The following is a 24,467-nucleotide window of genomic DNA, read 5'->3' on the forward strand; positions in this document are numbered from 1 at the left end:
GCAAGCTAGTATTAAAATTTTTAAAATCATTTATTATAAACCAAGTGAAAAACAAAACATATACAAATACTACACTAAATCAAAAGACATATAGTTCCCTGCAAAGAATTGTATTCAAAAAGAATACAAATAGGGCTCCTTACAACTCATTAGAGACCCTTGTGGCCAAACTTTGTTAGTGTTAATAAGATGTTGAATGCTTAGACTAGGGTCTTAGGCCCGACGTGTTTCGCCCCAGTGGGCTTCCTCAGGGGGTAGGAGACCTTAAAAATTGTAGCAATATAGTATATTAGCGTCAATTAATACATAGACAGCTTGACTATTCAGCTTATGTGGACACTCTAAATAAAAGTGGCTTACTTACTACATGGTGGAGCAGTAAGGAACATGCACTCCATAACCATACGCACTGGTTTAATTACTAGTTTAGTTCAATTTTTATTGTTGAAGAGAACAATGAGATGCAGGAAAGCAGGTGGGTGTCAGAAGATAAAGAAAAGAATCTGCAGGATCTGACATTACAAGTCCAACAGGTTCATTTTGCCTCTGCACAAGCCATAGACTTCCTATAGTTACTTGAATTTTCCTGGTTGAAGATGGTGGAGGAGGGGTGGGCGTGCAGAATCTAAAGCATATAAACCACAAGTAACTGCAGGGTACTGGCATTGCAAATCAACAGGTTCTCTTTACAGGCTCCATAGACTCCATTTTTATGTAGACACAATTTACACTTCCCTGGTCGGGGGCTGAGGATGTGTTATAACCTGAAAGTCTTATATTACCATAGTGTTGTGTCCTGAGAAGTTGCCTGGTGAACTTGTTTAATGTAAAGAATATTGAATTTCATGTTACTGTAGTAACCAGATCATCACTTTTCAGCAACATTTGCAAGTTTCTTGCTTTTCCATGCTCCGTTTACTTCATTTTACAATGTGAATCATTCACTGGCCTTGGTTTATTTGTATTTGTTATAATATTCTGCAGAAACACCAAATCTTATAGAAATATTGATTACAGCGTGTCATGGAAGAGTGTACAATACATTGATTTGGTTATTCATTGTTTTGTTACAGCATTGGCATGCTTAGTACATAAAGAATTCCCTTTTATGCCATAAGCATATAAATTATAAGAAATTTGCATGTGTGTGTGTACATATTAACTCCTTCCTATGACATGTGGTGTTCCCCAACTTTTTACTCCATTGCACAGATCTAAATGGAGCAAATATTGTACTCCCATTAGGATTATCCTCTCTTTCAGATTTTACATACTGTGTGTATAAATTGCTTTTAGTCGAAGGAGATATTGGAGGGGAGGGGAGAGTTGCAGCCTTTGATTTTTTAAAGGTTAACCTAATGTTTAAATAGATAGTTAGGAAAGCGGTTTTCTAGCATATGCTTGGAATGCTGAAAAAAATGCCTAGCCCATCTAATTATCACTGAAATGAATGAGCATGGCTGAAAAATATATATTTTTTAGCAGGTAGTACAGTAGTGTTGTTGTATTTGGTTGGCACTGAGATACTCCATTCAGCATCCCATAATCCAGTGGTGGTGAACCTATGGCACGCGTGCCAGAAGTGGCACCCGGAGGCCTCTCTGTGGGCATGTGCTCCCCACTTTGGCTGGCCTCCCATTGGCTGTGCCATTGTCTCTCTGTCAGTCTCTGTTGGGCTATAAATTAACCCTCAAAATACTAGACGGGGGAGAAGAAACAGCTATAATGTGTATTGACGCTGATAGGTCTTGATCTAGAATTGAAATGGTGAAAGTACAGAGGGAGAGTGGAAAGTGAGGCAGAGGGTAGGTAGACAAGGGGGTGGGATCTTGTTTTGGTTTGTCCTAGTTATGGGAAGTACAGTATAAACTAAGCTGAAGACACAGAAGAGAGCTACACAGCCCAGGGACAGGAGTAACAGTCTGCTATACCGAGTCAGGACCAGGTCAACACAAAGCTTGTGGTAGAAGGTAAGTGTCTGTTGAATGTAATGGGATCCCTGTAACTGTGTGTTGCTGTCCACAGTGCAATGTGCTGCATGGCTTTGCAATTGGCATGCGTTTAGTAAAACTTCCTGCATTCCTGTAATGTGAGATATCATTAATATTTATTATTGAAGGGTAAAAGGATCTACCTATATTTAAACATTAAATGATGTCATGGTTAAGCCAACCCCCCATTTGGAAAAAAAAAAAAAAAAAAAATATATATATATGAGCTTTTTAATGAATCCGTTGTGATTTTAATGTTATTATAAAAAATTTTGTTTTAAATTCAATATTTGGTTGATGATATCTACCTTGAAAGTCCTCTCCTTTGGATTTTTGTATGATTGAGCTTTGAATTATATCAAATCTGACAACAGAAACAGGCTAACAGATGACTTGAGTGCTGCATGTGTTGCTCCGAAATATACAAAGTATGAGCCAAGGTTAGAAAAATTATCAGCATGCATACAACAGCAGAATACACATTAATTGTTCAAAAGCATGCAAGTTGTTTGTATCATTGAAAGCTCTGTTATTGTGTTTTTCTTTTAAGACAAAATATGTTGTTGTATAAGTTGTTTTTTTCTAAACTAAAGCCTTCAGTATTCCAGTTAAATTGCCCTGTTGGCACTTTGTGATACATAAGTGGGGTTGCAGTTCGGGCACTAAAAGGTTTGCCATCACTCGTCTAGAGCAGTGGTCACCAAACGGTGGTCCGCGAGAAAATTATGGGGGTCCGCGGCTCTGGCTGGTGCACCCCTGAGTGGGGTCAGGGGAAGGTCAAGGTGCAGTTTCCAGGCTTGGGGAAGTGGGCGGGCTGTCCCTGGACGAACCCGTCCACTCTCCCATTGCAGGCTCAGATCTTATGTTATGTGATAATGATGTCACTCTGGGGCAGGTTTCTCCCACTTTGAGTGACACCGGCTCCCCGTGAATGCGCAGTCGGAAGCTGGTGATTCCCGATTATTTTTAACGATCGTATTGTGCACGATTCTGTACATGCTGTAACGATACGATCGTTCAAAATAATCCACCAATAATGTACACACTGGATACGATCGTTTGTGAACGATCATTTGAACGATGCAGGAAGTGACATGTACAGGAGAAAGTGTATCACAGAACAATCCACGATCACTGAACGACGGTACACACAATAGATTAAGAACGATCGTCGCCCAATCAGATCTGCCAGGACGGTCGTGCGTTTCCAGCGATATTCCTCAATTGTCAGTGTCGTTCACCAGCCGTTGTGCACTTTGTTTGTTAACAATTATCGAACGATCTGTCATAGATCGTTTGTTTCCAACGACAACTATTGCACGTGTGTACACAGCCTTAATTCAAATGCAAATGTTATAACAAATGACTGCAATATTTATACAGGGGGAGTAGTGCAGCTACCATGTTTAGCTTATCTGCTGGAGATAAGAAAACTGGTTTGTTCAGCTGTAGTATGCATATTGTAAGGGAGTGTCTAGTCTTTATGTATATTAGCATATCTATATGAATGTTTTCTCTTCTCAAACTTCTTTCTTTTTGGTAGTTATAGTATTACATGCATGCTGCCATGTTTCTTTACATGGGTAGGCTTTGCTTCCTACTTTACAGTTGTTCTGCTGTATTGCTGTATCTCACAATGCATTGTATATGTATTGGAAGTTAGGGGAAATATCCCAAAAAAAGGGGAATCCCCATCTTTGAATATTGTAATCAGACCATTTGTGTTCTTTGGAAGTTTTCTGCTTTCCTTTATTATTTTTGTAAAAAAAAAAAAAAAAATTAGGAACTTCCTGTTATTTCCATCTTTATTATAGTGGTCACCACTACCAAGGGGTGAATCTGCCCGGCAGGGACACAGACTGCAAACATACGTAGAGGGTCTTATTCTTCCTGTACTCTGTCCAAAACTTGAACCATCGAAAACAATATTTTTGTAATATGTTTTATAAAAGCAGAGACTCTGTAGAATAAATTGCTGGTAGATTAAATTTTTATGTCACACAATGGTATCTGTTTTTGTTAATGTTTTTACTCCTGATTCTCTGAATATATACCCACATTTCACATATTTATTTGCATTGGATTCAATTAGAAAATACATGAACAGTGTTCAACCCAGAAATTATTTTAGGCTGGGTGAGAAGAAATCGTAGATGGGTGGCAGCCTCTGTATTGTGACCCAGCTCATCAGTAACCACCCAAAAACAGCCTGTGGTGTGCCCCACTAAAAGGGGCTGGGGAGAATACTGATGAATCAACTTTCATACATTTTTGAATATTGAGGTATTTTGGGTGAAAACCTTCATAAATAGACCCAATGTTTGGTGCATTTTTTTTTTTTTTACAAATTTTAGGTAAAATTATTTTAGAGCACAAAAGCACAATATAACCCCCAGTTGTATTTGTAAAATGTAAAGCTACGTACACACTTTCAATTGATATCTTTGGTAAACGAACAACGAACGATCCTGCCCGATATCTGCGAACGATCGTATGGCACCGATCCTGTACATACAGATAACGACACGATCGTTCGCAGATATTGTACACACGATAGATGCGATCGTTTGAACGATACAGGAAGTGACGTGCACCACAGGAATCAACACTACTGGAGCAGTTGAATGGCAGGATCGCATGACATAGTCTGTAATGTTTGTAATAAAATTGTTTAATAATGTTTGTAATAAAACTCTATATCTAGTTTTATACTTTCCTATATGTAGCTGTGCCTGTGTTTTTAGAAATTTAATAATAAAAATATTTTTAAAAAACTTACCTGTCTGGTGTCTTGAAAAGATCATGAGTCTCATCAAGGCTTTCCTCAGCATCCGTGTGTACCTTCCCCAGCATCCTTGTCCGCTTCTTACAGGCTGCACACTGATGGGCGACCTTCATCCTAATCTGCAGTGAATTCCAACAGATGAAAGTACCATAGTTTAGGCACATAAACGTCATCCGCTGCAGCACCTGACCGCTGTGAAGCCTTTATTTTGTTCATTTCTTTTTTAAAAACTGTACGAAGGTTTTGAATCTTTTGTTTCACATATTTAATGTCAGCGGCAGGATGAACGGTCTTGCTGAGCTCCACCATAGCGGGATACGCCTTTAGTTTCATCTGTCGGTTTGAATATTCCGCAGACTTCACCTTCCACAGGCAGGGATGTGACCTGTATGCCTCAATGAACTCACGCATGAAGTCAGGATTATTGAATGCATCATAGGCCATGATCTGTGAAAAACATTAAAATATAAAATGTAACAAAACTATAAACATAATATTTAGGATAACATGTAAAAATATGCAGAATCACCCACCTCAATAATGTTCGTTTCTCGTTCGAATTGTCGGACAAATTTTCGTACGAACGACCACGCTGGATCTTGCACTTTGCACTTGTGATTTCCCACAGGACTTTGCAAACACCCACCCACTTCCTGTTATATGTTTGTCTGTGATGTAATTATGTCTTCCCAGAGAGCCACACCTATGAGAGGAGATGAGATGTCCAGAGAGGAGATGGAGGTTTTGGTGAAGGTCCTGGAGAAAAGTGATTATGATGGTCGGAGGGGTCATTACAAGTCACAGAATGCCAGGAAAAATAGAATATTAGAGAAATTGCAGAGGAGATTGCAGCACAAATATCATGTGGAGCGTTCCAAAGATCAATTGCGGAAAAGGTGGTCTGATCTGAAGAACAGAGAGAGGGACGTGCTGCATACGTTGAGGCGACGTATTGACAGAAAATGTAAGTAATAATTTTGTCACTTTGTACAAGTTAATTTTTTTCAAAAATATTTGTTATAGGTTATGTAATTTTTTACAAAATTATTTTTAATTTATTTGCATTTGTTTAAAAAATTGTTTTGAAATTTTAAAAAAAATTTATTTATGACAATTTTTGCTTCTGTTTTTGCTTTTATGCATTAGGACGGCGTGCTCGGGAGGTAGAGGAGCAGCCGCAGGAGCGTCCGGAGGAGCCGGTAGAGACAGAAGGTATCAGGATGTTGGTAGATATTTAATAAGAGAAAATGCATAATTTTGTAAACATGAAAAAACATATTTTTTCCATATAGTTCAAAAATTTTTTTGATTTTATTTTTATGCAGAGTACATTCTGGGGACCCCTGACCAGGCTGGCCGTCCGGAGGAGCCGGTAGAGGTGGAAGGTAGGATATCGGTATATGGTTATACGAAAAAATTGTATAATTTTCTAAATATGACAAATAGATTATTTTTACATATAGTGCAAATATGTATTTGTTTTTTCTTTATGCAGAGTTGATTGTAGGTTCAATTGACCAGCCTGGCCGTCCGGAGGAGCCAGTAGAGGTGGAAGGTAGGATATCGGTATATGGTTATAAGGAAAAACTGTATAATTTTCTAAATATGACAAATAGATTATTTTTACATATAGTGCAAATATGTATTTGATTTTTTTTTTCTGCAGAGTTGATACTGGTTTCCCCTGCAGAGGAGGTAGTACAGTCTGTGGTGGAAATTGAGCCACGTATGTACCCAACTTTTACAGAGGTAGGTTGCATATAATTGTGTGTAATTTACCTTTTTAGTTTTGTTTGCTCTTATTACAGTATCAGAGGGAGAGCGAGAAAGTCCTGAGCCCATCAGGGCAGATGGCAAAAAGTGTTGGTAAGCATTCATATATTGTTTATGTGAAAATGTCTCATATCCATGTGTCGGCTTCACAATATATGTGTACTTAATATAGCAAGGTAATTGGACTGGCCGAGGTCAGGGCATTTATTTCCAACGACTATCCTCGTTCGTCGGCGTCGTTGGTTACTTTTTTTACGAACGATTTTTGGCCAATCGCTCGTTCGTCGTTCATTTCCAACGATAAAAATTGGAAGTGTGTACGCAGCTTAAAATTTGAAGTTTCTTCAAAATAGTAGTTTCCAATCATGCCTAACCTCAAAATTGTGTGTGTTCATGAAAGGGTGAAAAACTACAGTACCTAAAATAGCCTATAGAACTAAAAAATATAATAGCTAACAAGGAACCGTAACCCAATAATTATTGATCACAGTCAAGCATGCATAACAATATCCAACAGGTGTACCACAATCGAGGTTTCTATACATCTATAGTTGTGGGAGTGCATAATTTTATGAGTTTTTTTGTTGTGATCTGCGAGCTATATACCAGTATACCAGAAGCACTGACAGCAGAGCTCCCCAGAGGAGCAGGAGACTGTGGGGGTGAGTGCTGCTTCTGCCATGCATGAAAGTAATCTATCAATTCTACAATAAAGCCATTAGCCTGCTGCTTTTGTGTAAAGCCAACTGACCGCTATTGCAGCTGTCAGTATGTTTGATGCCCATGGTACACGACATTGGCTATCAAAGGACTAAATGGGTTACACTGAGGAAATATTGATGCTGCCAAAATCAAGCTCTTCTGTAAATGCTATTTGTCTAACTATCTTGCTGATTGCATCTTAAATACATTTATATATATGTTAAATACATTTTAACAAGTATGCAGATCAGGAATTTGACTTTGCACTCATTTCTACAATCAGAGGCAGCCAAACAGTTTAACAATAGTAGGGGGTCAACAGTGGTAGCATTTATATTTCTCTCTGTACTTCCTGAAAATGTAATTAGACATGCTTCTTCCAGTTTTCCTTTTTTCAGACTAACCACTGGTATGTTGCTGTATATTTGTTTCCAGACTTTAAATGGAGCTTGGCAAACACAGAGCAAGGAAAATGAATAGGGTTAAATGACTGAAATAAAGAGTGTCCTCTAGTGGTTGACTTTTAAATCTCTGTATTTATTTCAATAAATAAAGCAATTTAGTATTATAAAGCTTGTAAAACTTAAATTTTAGATCAGCAATTACTTTAAAGCAAAAATATTTCTAATAAAGGTGCAATGTAAAAGAAGGGGTATTATTCTCACCGGGATGGCAGCATGTGTGCACTACCTTTCTCCCATTCTAGCACTGCAGCCTCAGTGTGTTAACAATCCCTGTAGTTGCCGATGTCTGTGTCTCCTATTGCATACTGGTTCCTTCCTCTGAGCTCTGTCACTTCTGTGTCCCACAAAACTTTATACATAATAATTGTCTTTAGAAGACAGTTGCACAAATATATTGTGCCATAGCTTAATGTGTACTTGTCATGGTAGTCAAAGGTAAGTAACCTTATTATAGAAGATTAGCTGTGTAGCACTGCTGTAGCATGCCCCAGCAGCTCCAAAGACTTGGTTGCTTGCAGTATACAAATGTTAATTTTAAGGAAAGATACAGCTCACCGTATCCCACAAATATGGTGCTCTTTTTCTGCTTTTGAAAGTGGCCTTAAAGAAGCCTAGGTAATGGTTCTCTGTACTGCTTTACTCTATTGTAATAAGCCAGGGTGCTATTTTATATATTACACACTTGAGGTCTGCTAAAGCCAATTAGGAAGAATTTCAGGCAGATATATTGTACAAAAAACACCCCCTTTTATGGTTTTTGCTAATCAGATTGCACAGTATTCAATGGTTTAATAGATTATTCCTTGGATATTACCTAACAAAAAGCTACTGACAACTAGGGCATTCCAAATTATTGGTCAAGGTACTGCCTCAAACCTTTTGCCATATTCCTTGAACCATTATAAGCAACATTTAGTGCTGCACACATTATTCTGAATCAGTTGTTCAGAGGGTAAAAAGACAAAAAATCAATAAGGAAAGCAATGGAATCTTTCATAATCTTTTGTTGAAAAGTTTAGTTTAATGAATCCCACTACTTTAAAGGATGGCATTACGATATATGTGTGCTTTTGAGAAAATGAATGTCATAACATCTATAGTTTTGACCTGGGGAATAAATAAGAGAATGGTTTCATTTTATTTTCTCTATGCAGGGAGAGTCCGAGTTGGAAAAGCCCAGAGTACTCGGGCAGGAAGTGTGCTTCTCGGCTACATTATGCGTTTAGCAGGTAACTTAACCAGATTTGTTTCCAAAGTGACTTATCTTTTGGCTATTATTATTTACAGGCACTTGAATACTTTTCCAACAATTCATTGCAAATTAATTGCAAACAAGTCCTTGGCTCTGCTGTACCAGGGTTCTATTGGACTACTCCCATTAGCAGAGCAACTACTTGAAGTGTACACTGACATTTTTTTTTTAATATTGATTAAATATTTTTAAATACTGATGGATGTATACATATATAACAGTACAGAAGAGAAACACAATTAACAACAGGAAAAAACAAGGTTACAAACATTATAAAATAAAAAGTTTCATTAGTTTCATTCAAACAGTTCAAATTAACAGTTGGGTTAGACAAACCAGTGTTAATAATTGCAAGAATCAATCAACATCTGTAAGTATTGGGGGATCATTGTCAAACATTCTTAAGGTATACCATGAAGTAGTTCTCATAATTTGTGCTTTTGTAGAATGGGGTTGAGTTTATATATAAGTATCCTAGGTTTCAAAAAAGTGAAACCTTGGACTCTTTTTCTAAGGAGGCTTCTACCCAGGCCATTTTAAAAACAAGATCCAATTTTTCTCTAAAAAGACCTAATGTGGGTGGATCTGAGTTTATCCATTTATGCACTATTGTTTTTTGCCCAGAAACAACAGGAAACAACAGATAACAAAGTTCTGTTTCCTCTGGTAATTCTCGCTCCATTCAAATCAAATGAACCCAGAATTGACCATTCAGATGTTAAGGGTACATAATTAGTCAAGGATTAGGTAACATAATAGGCCACTGATGCCAACATCTTTTAATACTCGGACAGTTCCAAAAAGAATGGTTCAAATCCGCATTTTGATGTGGACATTTGTGACACTTAATCTACGTACACACGTCAAATTTTTCTCGCCCGATATCTGCCCTGAGCCGTTTATCGGGCGAGAAAAATTTGACGTGTGTACGTAGATTAAGTGTCACAAATGTGAGAATCTGGCGTGTGTACCGCCCGCGCCGTTCATCATCCGTGGATCCATCCTGGCGAATCCACTGACGATGAACGACGAGCGATCCTAATGCAAGGGAAGGGGGAGGGCGCGCAGCAGGGTGCTGTTCTGTCGCTCTCCCCTTCCTCTCTCCATATAGCAGAATGGTGTATGTGCAGCACTCGTTGATGCATCGTGTGGTTCTTATCGTTGGAAAGGATCATAAAAGATCCTTTTCAATGACAAGAATTGCATGTGTGTACGCAGCTTTACTAGTAGGATTATAACCCATCAGCTATACACGGCGCAGAGAAATATATGCCCCATGGAGCACTTTAAGGGTCATCTCCCTATACATAGCCAATGGGAGAACCTTCCATGCTCTAGAGAAAGCAAGAAGAACATCTTCCGCTGACTTAGTGGGAAAGTGCACCGTCCATTTTACCATGCCATTTTTTATAGTAGAATAGTCTAATGAGATTCTGAGCATTGTATAGTTTTCAGTAATTGCTATCCTAGAAAGCTTACCCTTCAATAGTAAAGTGAATTTTTCCAATCATTCACAGATAAGGATTAAGGAACTCCAGAGGTATAAGATTGTACACTGACATTTTATCAATCCTTCTTGTTATAGGGGCATCTGCTCCATCAGCATCCATACCTTTGGACAGTTCTTTTTGTGGTCTAAAAATCTCACCTTGTGTCCCCTAAGTGTGCCAGTATCCTTCTTCCTCCAGGGATCTTTGCAGATGTTGTTGCAGTGTACTTAAAGGTCCCCACCGTTCCAGTGTTTTGACCCTTGCTATGGGTTGTGGTGCAGCCCTTGCACTCCTGGTTAGTGGTCCCCTTTCTTTTTAGCTAGGTGTTCATTAGCTTGCTGCCCCCCCCATTTAGCTCTATGGTGCTGTCATGGCATATCCATTTCAAGAGAATTAGACAACCTATGGTTGAGAGAGAAGTTAGCATAGACTCTAGGGCAACATATCTCTTAATGCCTAGGTGCCACAGCCTACCCTTTGGCCCAGAACATTATTTCTAATCTTTTGTCTGGCTCCGATATCCTTAGGGGATTACCCTCGTGTGGCCATGGTTTGTGCTATGGTAGTCTGTCTTTCAGATATTGATTTTTGTATCCTAAAGGGACCACAATTCTGTACTAGAGACTAGGTCTACCCTTTTTCCTGTCAAGCAAATTCTGTAGGTTTTCTGTAGGTTACTGGATCTGTAAGTGACTTTGTTCTTCAGGCATCCTGCATCAGTTCTTTGATTTCTTTGATTGCTTGCTAGGCTTCTACCTGATCTTCTGTTTTGTCCAGTTTTATAGCTAACTCTTGTGTCTTAGCTGAGGCAGGCGTAGGGTGTTGGGCTTTCATGTGGCTATGAGTGACATGTAGTAGTTATTTGTTATTATTTGTTGGACCTATTAGCAGTTGTTGCTGTGTTGCCAGTCCCCTAGTTGAACTGCTTTTTGGTGCACGAAAAGTGTCCTTCAGTGGACTTAATATCATGGTAACTAATGGTTCAAGACAGGAAGTGAGGGCAAACTTTAAAAGGGACACAGATAGATAACATTCCGAATAGGGTTCCAGCCATCCCTACTGTACTAAAATGAAAATAGGATATTTGTACTCGCCATAAAATCCTTTTCTTGGAAACATGCCGTTCTCTTCTGGCTGGACTGACATTACAAGCTTTAGGAAGTACTAGATCAGTGGTGCCCAACCTTTTTTCATCTGGGGGCTGCTGTTGACATTGGGATTAAACTCGCGGGCCACAATACAAACAAACATTAAAAATGTATGTTTAAAACTAGAAAAGTTTTAAATTAAAATGAAATTAAATTGAAATGTTTCTAGTTACCATAACATACATGCACCAAATAAAAAAGATGACAAATCAAAAATCTCTGCAATGGGTACTTCCAGGGAAATATAATTCATGTGCCAGATGGCCAAGTAATACATGTTCTTACTACTACATCTTTAGGACCAGTTGCTAACATCCCTCTGTTACACAGACATTGAGTGTCACAGAATGTAAGTGTCCAGCTATGTGTAACTGGCAGCTCGCCAGCCTTTTAGTCCCTCGCACCGCAGCGTCTGTAGATTTGACAGCAGGCAGCAGTGAGTGGTACTGAGCATCCCACCCTAGGCAGGGGTCCATGGCACCAGGACGAGGTAACCGCATCGCAACCTTACTGCCAGTCTGAACTTTAAGGGCATCACAGCGCACAGACAATTGGCAGTACAGGCACACACAGGCCAGCCTTCCTCTTGCAGCACCTGCGAACACTGGCACAGTTCCAGGGAGCAGGCAGCAGGGACCTATCAAGGTGTATTTAGTGTAGCAAGCAAGACCTAACAGCTGTTTCTGCACAACAGCGCTATCAAAACAGGCAAAACAGTATTCTACAGTCCCTATATCATGCCGGAAAACTGAAGAAACCGGATTATCGATGGCCAGATTTTCAAATGTCAACCTGTACCCTAATGTTCATTGCCATGAAAGTGGCCCCAGGAGGTCCCCAACATGCAAACTCAATTTGGGAACCCTGGTCTTAAAATATGCCCCTGAATGTGAAAATATCCCTAATTGTTGTTAGGATTTTATGCTTGTAACCCTGTATCTGGCAACTTGTTGTATACAGGGCTTTAATTTTGTTTAGTAGCAGCTCTTAGGGTCCCCTGTGTAACCTGAAAATTTCGCATTTCTTTGGCAAGTAGTGAAGGAGATTTAAGGATGTATATATACATGGCGATAATGACAGAAGTATGAATACAGCTCTCATGCTGCTGCTGGGATTATCTCACAGTACAAGCAGCTCCCTCTGCTGGTAGCATGATCTCAATAGGGAAACAGAAGATGCGAGCACCACATGCCCCGCAAAATTACAAGCAGAGAGGGAATGAGGAGAGGGCCGGATCTGACAGCTCTGTGGGCCTGATGTGGCCCGCAAGCTGTAGGTTGGGCATCCCTGTACTAGATATTATGTAGCCAGTGCTTACATAACTGTAATGGCTAATTGTATGAAACGCACAGAAGCTAATGGTTATAAAACAGGTTTCAGTTACCTTCTACATGCCTAGAAATGAATGGTAGTACATATAAGGTCTATACCTGCTGAAACCTGACAGAATATGTGATTATGTTTCCGTATGCATGTGCATTATCGTACGCCTCAAATTTGCATGCTTGTTAATTTATTGTAAGGTAAAGAATCACCTAAGCTGTAAATCACAATTTAGTTCTCATTCAAGTGCATGAGAGATGTGGGTCTCAGTGCACACTTTAAAAAAAAGGGATGAAAAAACATCTTTGACAGCAAAGGCTTACAATCTCATTTAAATCTTACCTGACAGCCAACAGACTTTACTTTTGCTTTAACATGGTAATGTAAAGTAATTTTGCATATTTTAAATTCATTGCCCCAGCATATTTCATTTTTCTCACTATGTGAAAACCTTTAAGGGATGACATGCAGCTTTTGCTGAAGTTCATGTATACAGGACAGGAAGTGTCTGGAATAAGGATGCAAGAGACTAGCAGTGCTGATGTACAATAAAAGATGAAAAGTATTTTATTTTTATTTTTTTTTAAAGATTATAAAACACAATGCTTTAGAAAACTAAATGACTATTAGGTTTTATGTATATCCTATTAGTATGGTCTTGAACGTAGAAGCTTTTTGCAATCTTCAAAAATTCAGATTTTGTATGCTGCCAATGCTGAACTCTGCAAATTGCCCGATTTTAAACTGATCTCTTGATGAAACAAACACACAGTTTACAGTGTGACCAGATGTGCCACAATTAGCTAAACAACTGAACTGCATGCACACTCATTCTGGGTCAGAGAAACTCAAGGTTTTAAAATCAGAACAACAACCAAACTGTAGTTTTAGAACCAGGTCAGAAATGGCAGCTTGAATAAAAGTTGAAGCTTTCTAAAAGCCTCCTAAAACCTTCTAGCAGCCTATGTAAGAGGATAGTTTCACATTTTAAATTGTTTGTTAAACATTCCCAACCCAGAAATGTAAGGTGTTTTAACGTCTACAAGAAAGCTCTTTGAAGCTTGCTAAGAAGCTTTTCTAATTCTTTGTAAGAACTTACAATTAAGCTGAAGTAATACTTTAGAGGTGTTTATCCAGACTAACTTGTTGGCAGGTCCTGTTCGTATTATCGTAGTTCTCCTCACAGTGGGCTTGACATGGATTTTAGCAGGAATTATGTTGGGTGGACAGAGTGGCTTCCCGAGGTTACAGCAAATTCTAGGTGGTAAGTAATTGATTATTTTTCACTTTGGGCTTTGTAATTAAAAGTATGTGAAGATATGGGTTTTGCCCCAACAGCCATTCCTCTACCTCCCTTTCTATACCTTGAGCACATTATTATTAATAATTATTATTATTATTATTATTAAACAGGATTTTTATAGCACCAACATATTACGCAGCGCTGTAAATTAAATAGGGGTTGCAAATGACACAAATAAATTTAAAAACTGGCTGTTGAGGGCAATGCAGAGAAGTTTTTTTAGAGGATAAATTGCCAGTCCTAAGGTTATTTACTTTAAAATTTCACAAAGGTTGATAGGTTGATATGTTACCTCATTTTGAAATGTTACTTAGGTTGATATGTTACTTAGTGGTTCAAAACTTGAGTGAAAGGTAGTAATAGTAATACTATGTTATGTTTGCCAAAAGGCAGAAGTTGAAACCTGATTGCATTCTCTGATAAGTTCACCATCTTTGCCACAGTTTATCTAAGAATGAATACGTGGCACTTACCTGTAGTGTCAGGGGTTATCTGAAGGCCTTTTTTACTGCCCAGTTGAACAATACATAAGGCTTTAGCTATTATAGGTACAGATTTACAGGTTCCCTTTAATGGACCCAGCTTACCTAAACTGAACACAGCTTTTTTGCATCTATAGAAACTGTAGCAAGCGCCAAATATTTGTAATGCACATATTCTTGTGATCCCTTTGCCTAAATTGTGCTATATGGGTGTAAAGCAGGGGTGCCCATACTTTTTTGGCTTGCAAGCTACTTTTAAAATGACCAAGTCAAAATGATTTACCAAAAAAAAATGCTAAACATATTAATTTATATATATAGCGAGTATACTTTTACCTTGTTTACTCTGCAAAACAACATGAACATGTATGGCACAATACAATTCAGTACATTTTGGCCATTACCTTACTCTGATGATGTCTTAAACTGAATTGGAATGTCCAACAAGGTCATACAGGTATAATGGTCAGGTGTGCTCAAACCTTTAGTCATAAAGTGTGTGTTATATCTATACAATACAAAATGATAGTTAAATAAATTAACAAAGAAAAAGGTTGACACATTTTATTTCCTAAAATAAAAAAACTCATTAAAAAAGATCTGATGAGTTGGCACCACTGGTTTACTGGTTCTTCTTTAACCCTATAATGCTGATTTAGTTGTTTTGTTTTTTTTTTTCCCAATGCCCTAATTGTCCTCATCGTCCACAGGTCCTGAAGTGAGCAGTACAGCTGGTAAGTATTTACACCAATATCTGGATAATCTTGACTACATTATTTCTAATCTTGATTTTACACTAAAAGCAAAATCATTTACTAATGGTCTTACCACCTCATGGAATTATCACTAACTGTGGCACATGAGCTTTTAGGGTAGTTTGATTGCACTGCATCCAAAGCACATGTCACTGCAGCACTTGTATAGCAGCACAGTATATTCTGCACAGTAAAACATAAAATAAGCTCCATTCATAACCATCATTCATTGAAACAGACAGCTCAGACTTCTGGAATTCTATTATTCTTTGTGCCCATTTCCACCCTTTTTTGTTCAGTAAATGCTTTTTCATTCCAGTGTCAGTATGTCATGCATGAGGGTCAATTCGCAAAACTAATTTCAATAATATTGAAAAATTACTGTGACAAGGACAAAACTAAAGATGATCATACTTGTATAAAACATTATGAATTGAGCCTGTGGCCAGATACATTTAAGTATCAGCAGTGTGGAGGTAATAGCAGAGCAATAACAAGATCATTTGTGAGTTAAAAATGTATTGAAATATGTCCCTACTGAAATTGCACTATGGAGCAATTATTCTGCAAAGATCAGCTGAACTTTCTTGCTCTCCTTTTTCCAGCAGTGACTAAGTATCTTTCTTTTCTCTAATGTAAGGAAAGAGCAGAAGCTTTTGGAAGGGGAGCTGAGCTGCTAAGGAAAAGCTCTGGACAGCAGTGGTGCTTCTGCTGATTATTTGATAATGAATTAATTAACAGTACAAGCAGCTATGAGCATCAATTGAGGCTTGTTTTAAAGTTCATCTGCTGCTTGTTCTGAATGTGTAAATACTTAAATGTTCACAGCTTGGTTATAGTCTACACTAGCTTTAAAACTAACCATCCCTTTTGCAAACTTGAACCCTTTCTGCATACTCTTGTTTCCTTTCAATAAATGTTCTGTGCCAAAGACCAACCCTACCTGTGTATCAAGCTCCTTTCCTTCTACTGCAGCTCCACAGCTTCATAAACTCTGCCAAAATACACTCATGGCTTACTGATTGGACAGTGAAGTTTGTGAGCACACTGCACTGCAACAGAGTTTAATTGACTACTGTTGGTTATGCCCATCCCTGTATAGTGATATTACACAGCCTATTACAGGATAATGATATCGAGACAGATTCAGGTACTTTTACTTCAAGGGACAATTTTTCACGTTCAGTTACATTTAAAGGATTCCGTTTAAAATGTTGGTGTAACCTAGATTGTTAGGTTTACGTGTATGGGGATAGTTAAAGTTTACAGGTTAAGTGTTGTGATAACTAGAAGTACTAGGATAGGCAATACATTTAATTCTTTTAGTAGTTAAATTCCCTTGTGCAAGACAAATCTCCCATTATGCAGTGCATGTGCTTAATTTCTTCAGTGGAATGGAAGCTGAGGCCGGACATCACAGTTAAAATGTGGAACACCTAACACTTGTTATCATGAAAAACACGTCATTGCATAATTCGTCTTCCACCTATTCATTATCTCTCTGTGACAATTTACTGTCTTTTCTCTTAGATCCACGTCCTAGGAGGTTTAAGTGTGGCTTACCGCAGCCCTGTCCTGATAAGCATTTTGCCTTCCGAGTGGTGAGCGGTGCTGCAAATGTCATTGGGCCCAAGATCTGCTTTGAAGATAGAATGTAAGTGTTTGATAAAAATTTAGGGCTGTGTTGCTTCATCTCTTACCAAAATAAATACCAAACAGGAACCTGTCAGGAAAGTCATTGGCAGCTGATGCCAATGTTCCCATTCAGAATTGGAAGTTGTCATTTTCTGACTTATTACACACATAAATAAGTTCTTTGCAAACATCATAAAAGTCCCCATGCTAAGGATTCTACTACATGCTGGAATGTAGTCTGGTTGCTATGGGTAAAGACCTATTTATACATTTATTTCCAAAAATGTGCATTGTTCAAAACTGACTTGTGTTTACACATTTTAGATGGAACTAGCATTTTTCTACACCTATTTTGTGGAAGGCTAAGGGGAACAACCTGTTACCCTTTATTTGGATCTAATTTGGATCCTTTATAATGCTGACATGGGCTCACTGTGGTGTTCTCTTAACTGTTACTCTCACTTGAAAATGCATAGATAACTTTGGAAGTTATGCCACACTGCTCTCTGTACTGTAGGTGCAGGTAAGCGGTATAAACCGTTTTCTTCTGTTAGCATGCCCCTTGGATTATTGCACATTTGATTTGTTTACTGTGCTGCTTCTTCACCATCTAACTCTAATTTATATATTGCACAGTAAACTGCAGGAAGCTGATACCAGGACAATTTAGATACTTATAGAGCTAAATTATCATATGTTATGTCGTTATTTATTTGCTGGAGTTCAGCTTTGAGATGTAAGAAATATTTACATTGGAATCTAAATACCTTAGCTGTATTCCGGTACTCAGGTTTCCTCTCACATTCTAAAACATGCAGTTAGGTTAATTGGCTCCTCCCCTAATATTTTGACCTTAGACTTTACTAAAGACATTAGATTATGAGCCTCTTTGAGGGACAGTTAGTGACATAACTATGGACTTTGTAAAGTGTTGCGTAATATGTCAGTGCTATATAAATACTGTGTAATAATAAATAATAATGGAGGATCAGAACGTCAGCCAGGTAAACTGTATATTATAGACCGAGGTCAGAAACGGCAGCCTATTAATCTTTCTGTATAGGCCCACTTCATGGGCTTTAAAACGTTTTTTTTTAAATGTATGAATGAACATGAATGTAATGTTCTTCAGGCAGCACTTGCAAGCCAAGAATAAACAATTATTGATGTAAATGGATGTTGTGCCTCTTTATGCTCAGTCTTGGTCCATTCTTGGTCATCTTATTACAGGTTGATGAGCAGTGTCCAGAACAACGTTGGCCGGGGCTTGAACATTGCTCTTGTTAATGGTCAGTGACAGAAATAGGTGTGGATGTTGTACAATGTTGTTACTATAAACACCTTGCAATGTGCTGTGGCTTGTCAGATCTGGGCCTGGCAGGAAGCTTCTCCTACACATATTTCTCTGGGCATGATTATATGACAAACCATACTCTCAGCTTGTATGTATTCCCAACCCAATACAATTTCTGGGCTCTCTGTTTGTGGGTACCGACCTCTAAGGAGGATGCTGGTGGTGGTCATTTCCTTGTAGTCTATAAACAGCAGTACCAGGTTGAATATACAAGGGTGCTGAGAGTCTGGTTTGCTTTGTATTTTTGAAGGATAGTTAGGAATGGCTCCCTGACAAACATTGAGTTATGGGCACTACTGTTTCTATTTACCAGTAGTTTCTTAAGTTGTTTGTGCACCTCTGTGCTTTGACTAGCTTTGAGAGATCCCATCTGCCACTCTACAGCACTGATCAAAAGTATCTTAGGCTGTGGGATACTGCAGCCAAGATAGGCTTATGCATATCTGTGTCCCCCTTAGATATCTCAGTAACACCTGAACACCCCCCCGCATCTCACCACAACCCCCCAATCCCACCACACCATACTTTTTGCCATTATACCCTCCCCACTCTCTTCCTGCGTTTACTGCTGCTCTTTCTGACATGTTGTATACCCCTTATGTCCACTCCACTTCCTTCACATAATGCCTGTAACGATAAGCTGTTCACCCTCTCCTGTACATATTCCTTGCTGGGTTACCCTCTTTACTCCTCCTGTGCATATATTGCTTGCTGTTATATACTTTATGGTTCTCCCCTGCACATAGGCTTCTGGCATACCTTTTACTATTACTTTACTGAACATTGAGTTTCTTGTCTTAAATTCTGAATTTTTCTTTCACATGCTGTTTGGCATAAATCCTACCCCGCTCTTTTACTTTGCTTACTGCCTTTTCACAACTCTCCACTGTTCTTCCGAGTATATTTCCTGTCATCATACCCTCTTCACTGCTCTCCTGGACATACTACTCAACTTTATATGCTCCAAACTCCATTTCTTTAAAAACCACTTACAATACACTCCGCATTCCTCTCTGCACTTTCCGCCTTCCTCCATACATCCTATATTTCTCTTTTGCTTGTGCAACCTACAACCTCATCCTAAATTCTCCTCTCCTGCACAGAAAAGCCACCTTCATAATATCTGCATTCCTCACCTGCATTTATCACCTACCACCATCTCCTCTGATGCTCTAAGCTGACACATGGCCAGGACCTCTATACCCTCTGTCCTTCTGTCCTGCATATACTGCTTATCCAAATATTCTTTGCACACCCCTCCTGTACATACCGGCAATTGTTATACCTTCCACACTGCTCTCCCTCATGCCAAAACAACTCTTTAAGCTAAGCTAAGCCTCAAAAGATATCTTGTGGTATCTGGCACCAAACTGCTAGCAACAGTTTAATTAGACCTAACCATCTTCTTCTGTTGTTTCATGGTCTAGTTCTGATGCCTGATTGGCCAGTGTAGTTGCATATGGTGGTAGACAACAGTCAGCATGGACACCCTGACTGGTTTGTATCTATGTAACATTAAGCACAGTAAGCTATGCAGTGTGTGTCCTGGTAGATTCTTTTAGTCATCTACCAGTCACAATTTGGCCCAAAGTCCATTCCATATATTTGCCCATTTTTCCTTTTTCAACACATTGTGTTCAAAAGGTTTTTGCTCACTTACGGCAAGCACACGTTTCCTTGGACTTTTCAGTGAACATGTTTATTCGGTCTTCCTGGAGATGTGAGGTAAGCCCTAATGGGATTGTCTACCTATGGGTCACAAGATATAGGTATGGATAAAAAATATTTTTTTTAAATTTGCTTTCGAGTTATATGTACATTGTAAGCAATATATGTTTCTGCCTTGTACTGTCTATACAGAAAAAGTGCTTTTAATTATATTTTTCCAGGAGTAAGTGGGGAGCTTATTGAAGCCAGATCATTTGATATGTGGGACGGAGGTAAGATGCGTACACATGTTTAATTACGAAATGGCATTTTATAAATTTGTAATCGAACAAATGTTTTCGTTTCTAAGTTGTCACCAGCAGCAGGATTGCTTGTCAGATGCCAACCTCAAAGTTTAGTTAAAAATCTTATTGGGTATACTACTCCACATTTGACAAATATTCAAATCGAATTTGGATATCTGTAGATCTTTTTTGATTCTCTCAAAAAAAGAGAAATAAATAAAACATGTTACAAGATGATGTAACTTCTCTTTTTTTACTTTTGTCATTGTTTGACTTTTTTTATTAGTGTTTTTTCCAATATTGCAAGTAGAGGGCAAACATATAGCTTTAGCAGTAATACCTGTTGGCTTCCTTGTTCTTTTTTCTATTTCTTACTATGATGGGTAGATAGAGCTTAGATTTGTAGAAATGAAAACAAGGTAATATTTGCCTTACTGTTCCTCAGGGATTTCTTTTCACAATTAAGAGTGAGCAGCACAGCAATGCCATCACCAAATCTTAAGCTACGTACACACTTCCAATTATTATCGTTGGAAAACGAACGACGAACGATCCTGCACGATATCTACGAACGATCGTATAGCACCGATCCTGCACATAGAGATAACGACACGATCGTTCGTAGATATTGTACACACAATAGATACGATCGTTTGAGCGATAGAGGAACTATGTGCACGACAGGAAAGTGAACAAACGTTCGTTCATTACGCATGCTCAGCCCATGGACGATCAACGAACGACCGTACACACGAACGATGTTCAACGATCGTCGTCCAATCCGATCCGCCGGTCCGGTCGTTCGTTTCCAACGACTTTCCTCGTTCGTCGGCGTTGTTGGTTACTTTTTTACGAACGATTTTTTGCCCAATCGATCGTTCGTCGTTCGTTTTGAACGATAAAAATTGGAAGTGTGTACGCACCTTTACTCCAAACCTGGTGGACTAGGAGGCTAGCCAAAATCACCAGTGCCTTACTAATCTTGAACTGCTGATACACAGTGATGAGACTACAGAAGTATGTAATGGGTATTTCAGAAATGAGCCAGAAATTTCTTAAAGTATTTTTAGGCTAAAGACAGGTAGTACTACTTAGTTAAAATTGTTACACATAACTTAGTTACATGGTAGGTTAGGTTAAAAAAAGACACAACTCCATCAAGTTCAACCACCAGGAAAAAAAACATATCCCAGACATAAAACCCTATAAGACATAGTTGGTCCAGAGGAAGGCAAAAAACACCCTGGTACAATTTGCTTCAACAGGGGAAAAAAGTTCCTTTCTGATTCCATGAGGCAATCGGATGTTCCCTGGCTAAACAGTCTCTGTTATCTTTACTTTAACCCTCCTAGCGGTAATCACGAGTCAAATTGGGGTCACTAAAAAACAATAAAAAACCCCACTTACCTTGTTCCTTTGGCATCCCCCCGCGTCCTGCTCGTCCATCCAGGTCCTCGGGCAGCGTCCTCCTTCTTCAATCCTCTCCCAGCGACTGCACTAACGTTCTCTGGGGTTTTCCGGGTAAGTCGGTGCATTACGACGGTTCGTGTGGGAGGCGTGGCAGGAAATTCAAATAATTTTGTTTTGGATTCAATACAAAATAACTGTATTGAGTCCACTGTGCAGTTATATTACAGGTTTCACTATTTTTTTTATCTATTTTTTAACAGATTTTTGTGTTTTTTTCATTTAAAGTTTATTATTACATTTATTAGATATTGGGCATATGTTGGTGAGTTATGCCTAAGAAATATAAGCCTACAATGTAAAATACATTTCCATGCAAAACAATGTAATGCTTTTTGCATGAAAATACGGACAGATTTAGGGAGGGAGGTTGAAGCCTTAATACTTAATAATTAATACCTTAATTATAATCTGTGCTTCCAGAAAACATCCATCTTTTTCCTAAAGTAATCTATAGTAGTTACTGAAACTACTTCCTGATTGAGCCGTTTCCCATTTTTTTCAGACATTACAGTGAAGAATCTCTTCCTTACATAGATGGCAAATCATTAATTTTTGGGTATAGGTTTTATGGTATAGATACCCATAGTACACAACTACTACTCCTTCCTTCCTTTGTAACTGGAGTGTACAAAGCAACATTTGTAGAACTGCAGTTTAATGCCTTGATAATGTAACATGTTGGGGAGGGAGGGGGGAATTGTATTCACACATACTGTACAAATTGGCCAGCAATTATTATAGCATTAATGTGACCCTTGCATTACAGTTTAAATGTCTGCAAGTTTAAAGTGCTGTCATCATTCAAGTGCCTTTAAAGCTCTTCTGTCATCACCAAAGCCTGTTTCACTTGGACAGACAAGGCTCAGACATTCATGAGGGTCTTAATGACCAATATGAACTAGCAAGAGACAGAAAGCTAAATATTGACATGTCGGAATTTTCCAAGATTTCAATTGTTACATAAATGTTTGGTAGCATTTTTAAATGAACTCCTAAAAAAACTATTGCTTTGACCCAGCAGCAAATACTTCAGGCTTTATTTGTACATTTAGTTCATTTTATTTAACGTTTTGCTGTTCCATAGTGTGTGTTGTTTATTAAGTCATTTTTAGTTGTTAAAAAGCAATTTTCTTCATTATAGATGTGTCTGAGCTGCTGAATTTCCTTCGGCCGATCCATGAAGGTACACTAGTACTACTGGCTTCTTATGATGATCCAGCAACCAAGTGAGTAGAAGAGTTGTTTTCTTTTATACAGGACTCCTGTTGTTTTCCAGCAAATTTGCAGAGGGAGTGGGGGTCGGAAAGCGGACTCTGACTATGTATGTGTTGGCTTTAAAAGACCTAAAGGTCATGAAAGATCTTTAAAAGACCTAAATCATTTATCATTTATGAATGTTTACCCCCACTGAGCCTTGGTGTGCAGTATGATCAGTTTTATGACCATGACATTTTAGAGCAAAGCTGGTAAATGAATGTTGGGTGCTATTCCTAACTATTCCCTTTCCTTAAGCTGCAGGTAACCAGCCTTTTAAGTGAACCTGTCTTATTTCCTGCAGGACAAGGGAAGGCCCATTAACCTCCCTGGAGGTCTGATTATGTCAGTATTTTTTAAGTCAAAAGCGGTACATTGTTTTGCATGGATATTTATTTTACATTGTTAGCCTATATTTCTTAGGCATAACTCACCAAAATATGTCCAATATTTAATAAATGTATTAATAAACGTTAAATCTGATAAAACAAGGGTGCATAAAAATACAGAAACCTGTAATATAACTATACAGTAGCATGTATAAAAATATATATAATTATATATATATATATATATATATATATTATATAAGGATTACTTTGTATTGGATTCAATACAGTTGTTTTGTATTGAATCCAATACAAATATATTTGAATTTTCCGCCTCCCGCACGCACCGACGTCACCGGGGAACGTCACTGCACTCACCAACTGAAGATCAGAAGAACAGGACGCGGCCCGAGGAGGGGCAGGACGCCGGGGGGACGCCGATGGGACCAGGTAAGTGGGTTCTTTTTTAATTTTTTGAGCTACCCAGAGTGTGGCTCGGGATTACCGCTTTTTGCATGTTTTTTTAACCTCGAGCCACGCTCGGGAATATCGCAAAGGGGGTTAATATTGTAGGCCTGTAATTCTGAGGAATAACCCTGGGGTATGATAAAGTTTGAAATACAAATCATAAATTATAATATAATAAATATTTATAAAAATACTGAATTCATATAATAATCAATTTAATGTAATTATTTATTCAAATCAAAAACACTGAAATTTTCCAAACACTGTCCTCTCTCTTCGAGCAACAAACCATGCACATCCTTGTAGGTGCTGCCTTTTTCTCGGTGGGATGTAGTCTGTGAAGTGACGACCAGTCAGGCATTCTGGGTTGAAAAGGGCAACAGCATGACGTCTAGGTCTATTACCAGCCATTGATGCTTACAACTGTGTCATTTTCTTCACTCTCTCCCACCGTCATCTAGGTTTGTGCGCCCCTATCACAGGTGGAGGGGGTGTGTGTGGTCCAGGGCACCATTAGGGGGACTCTCTCTAATGCCT

The 24,467-nt window shown here is 38.6% G+C and overlaps 1 protein-coding gene and 2 long non-coding RNA genes across 9 annotated transcripts in view; 2 read left to right on the top strand and 1 right to left on the bottom strand.

Annotated features, from left to right (window-relative positions):
• The window catches only part of LOC140343731 (uncharacterized), a 554,400-nt gene that overhangs the window by 66,078 nt on the left and 463,855 nt on the right, over nt 1-24,467 (bottom strand). The window lies entirely within an intron of this gene.
• The window catches only part of LOC140343726 (protein FAM3A-like), a 33,064-nt gene that overhangs the window by 1,065 nt on the left and 7,532 nt on the right, over nt 1-24,467 (top strand). For 2 of the 5 annotated variants that reach the window (XM_072430593.1, XM_072430592.1), the window contains exons 2-8: nt 8,870-8,944; nt 14,082-14,192; nt 15,424-15,447; nt 16,999-17,122; nt 18,334-18,392; nt 20,347-20,397; nt 23,021-23,105. In XM_072430593.1, coding sequence (XP_072286694.1) covers nt 8,870-8,944; nt 14,082-14,192; nt 15,424-15,447; nt 16,999-17,122; nt 18,334-18,392; nt 20,347-20,397; nt 23,021-23,105 — 529 coding nt within the window. The remainder of the gene's footprint in view (nt 1-8,869; nt 8,945-14,081; nt 14,193-15,423; nt 15,448-16,998; nt 17,123-18,333; nt 18,393-20,346; nt 20,398-23,020; nt 23,106-24,467) is intronic. The other 3 variants (XM_072430596.1, XM_072430595.1, XM_072430594.1) reach the window with 3 other exon arrangements.
• Nucleotides 4,600-6,642, top strand: LOC140343728 (uncharacterized). Of its 3 annotated transcripts, none has more exons than XR_011923406.1 (5): nt 4,600-5,988; nt 6,102-6,161; nt 6,272-6,331; nt 6,443-6,502; nt 6,585-6,642. It is a non-coding gene; the product is annotated as an uncharacterized lncRNA (long non-coding RNA). The 3 variants fall into 3 exon arrangements; XR_011923405.1 differs by having other exon boundaries at nt 4,600-5,740; nt 5,923-5,988; nt 6,443-6,636; XR_011923404.1 differs by having other exon boundaries at nt 6,443-6,636.

The sequence above is a fragment of the Pyxicephalus adspersus genome, chromosome Z (assembly GCF_032062135.1).
Source record: "Pyxicephalus adspersus chromosome Z, UCB_Pads_2.0, whole genome shotgun sequence".
NCBI classification, from domain to species: domain Eukaryota; kingdom Metazoa; phylum Chordata; class Amphibia; order Anura; family Pyxicephalidae; genus Pyxicephalus; species Pyxicephalus adspersus.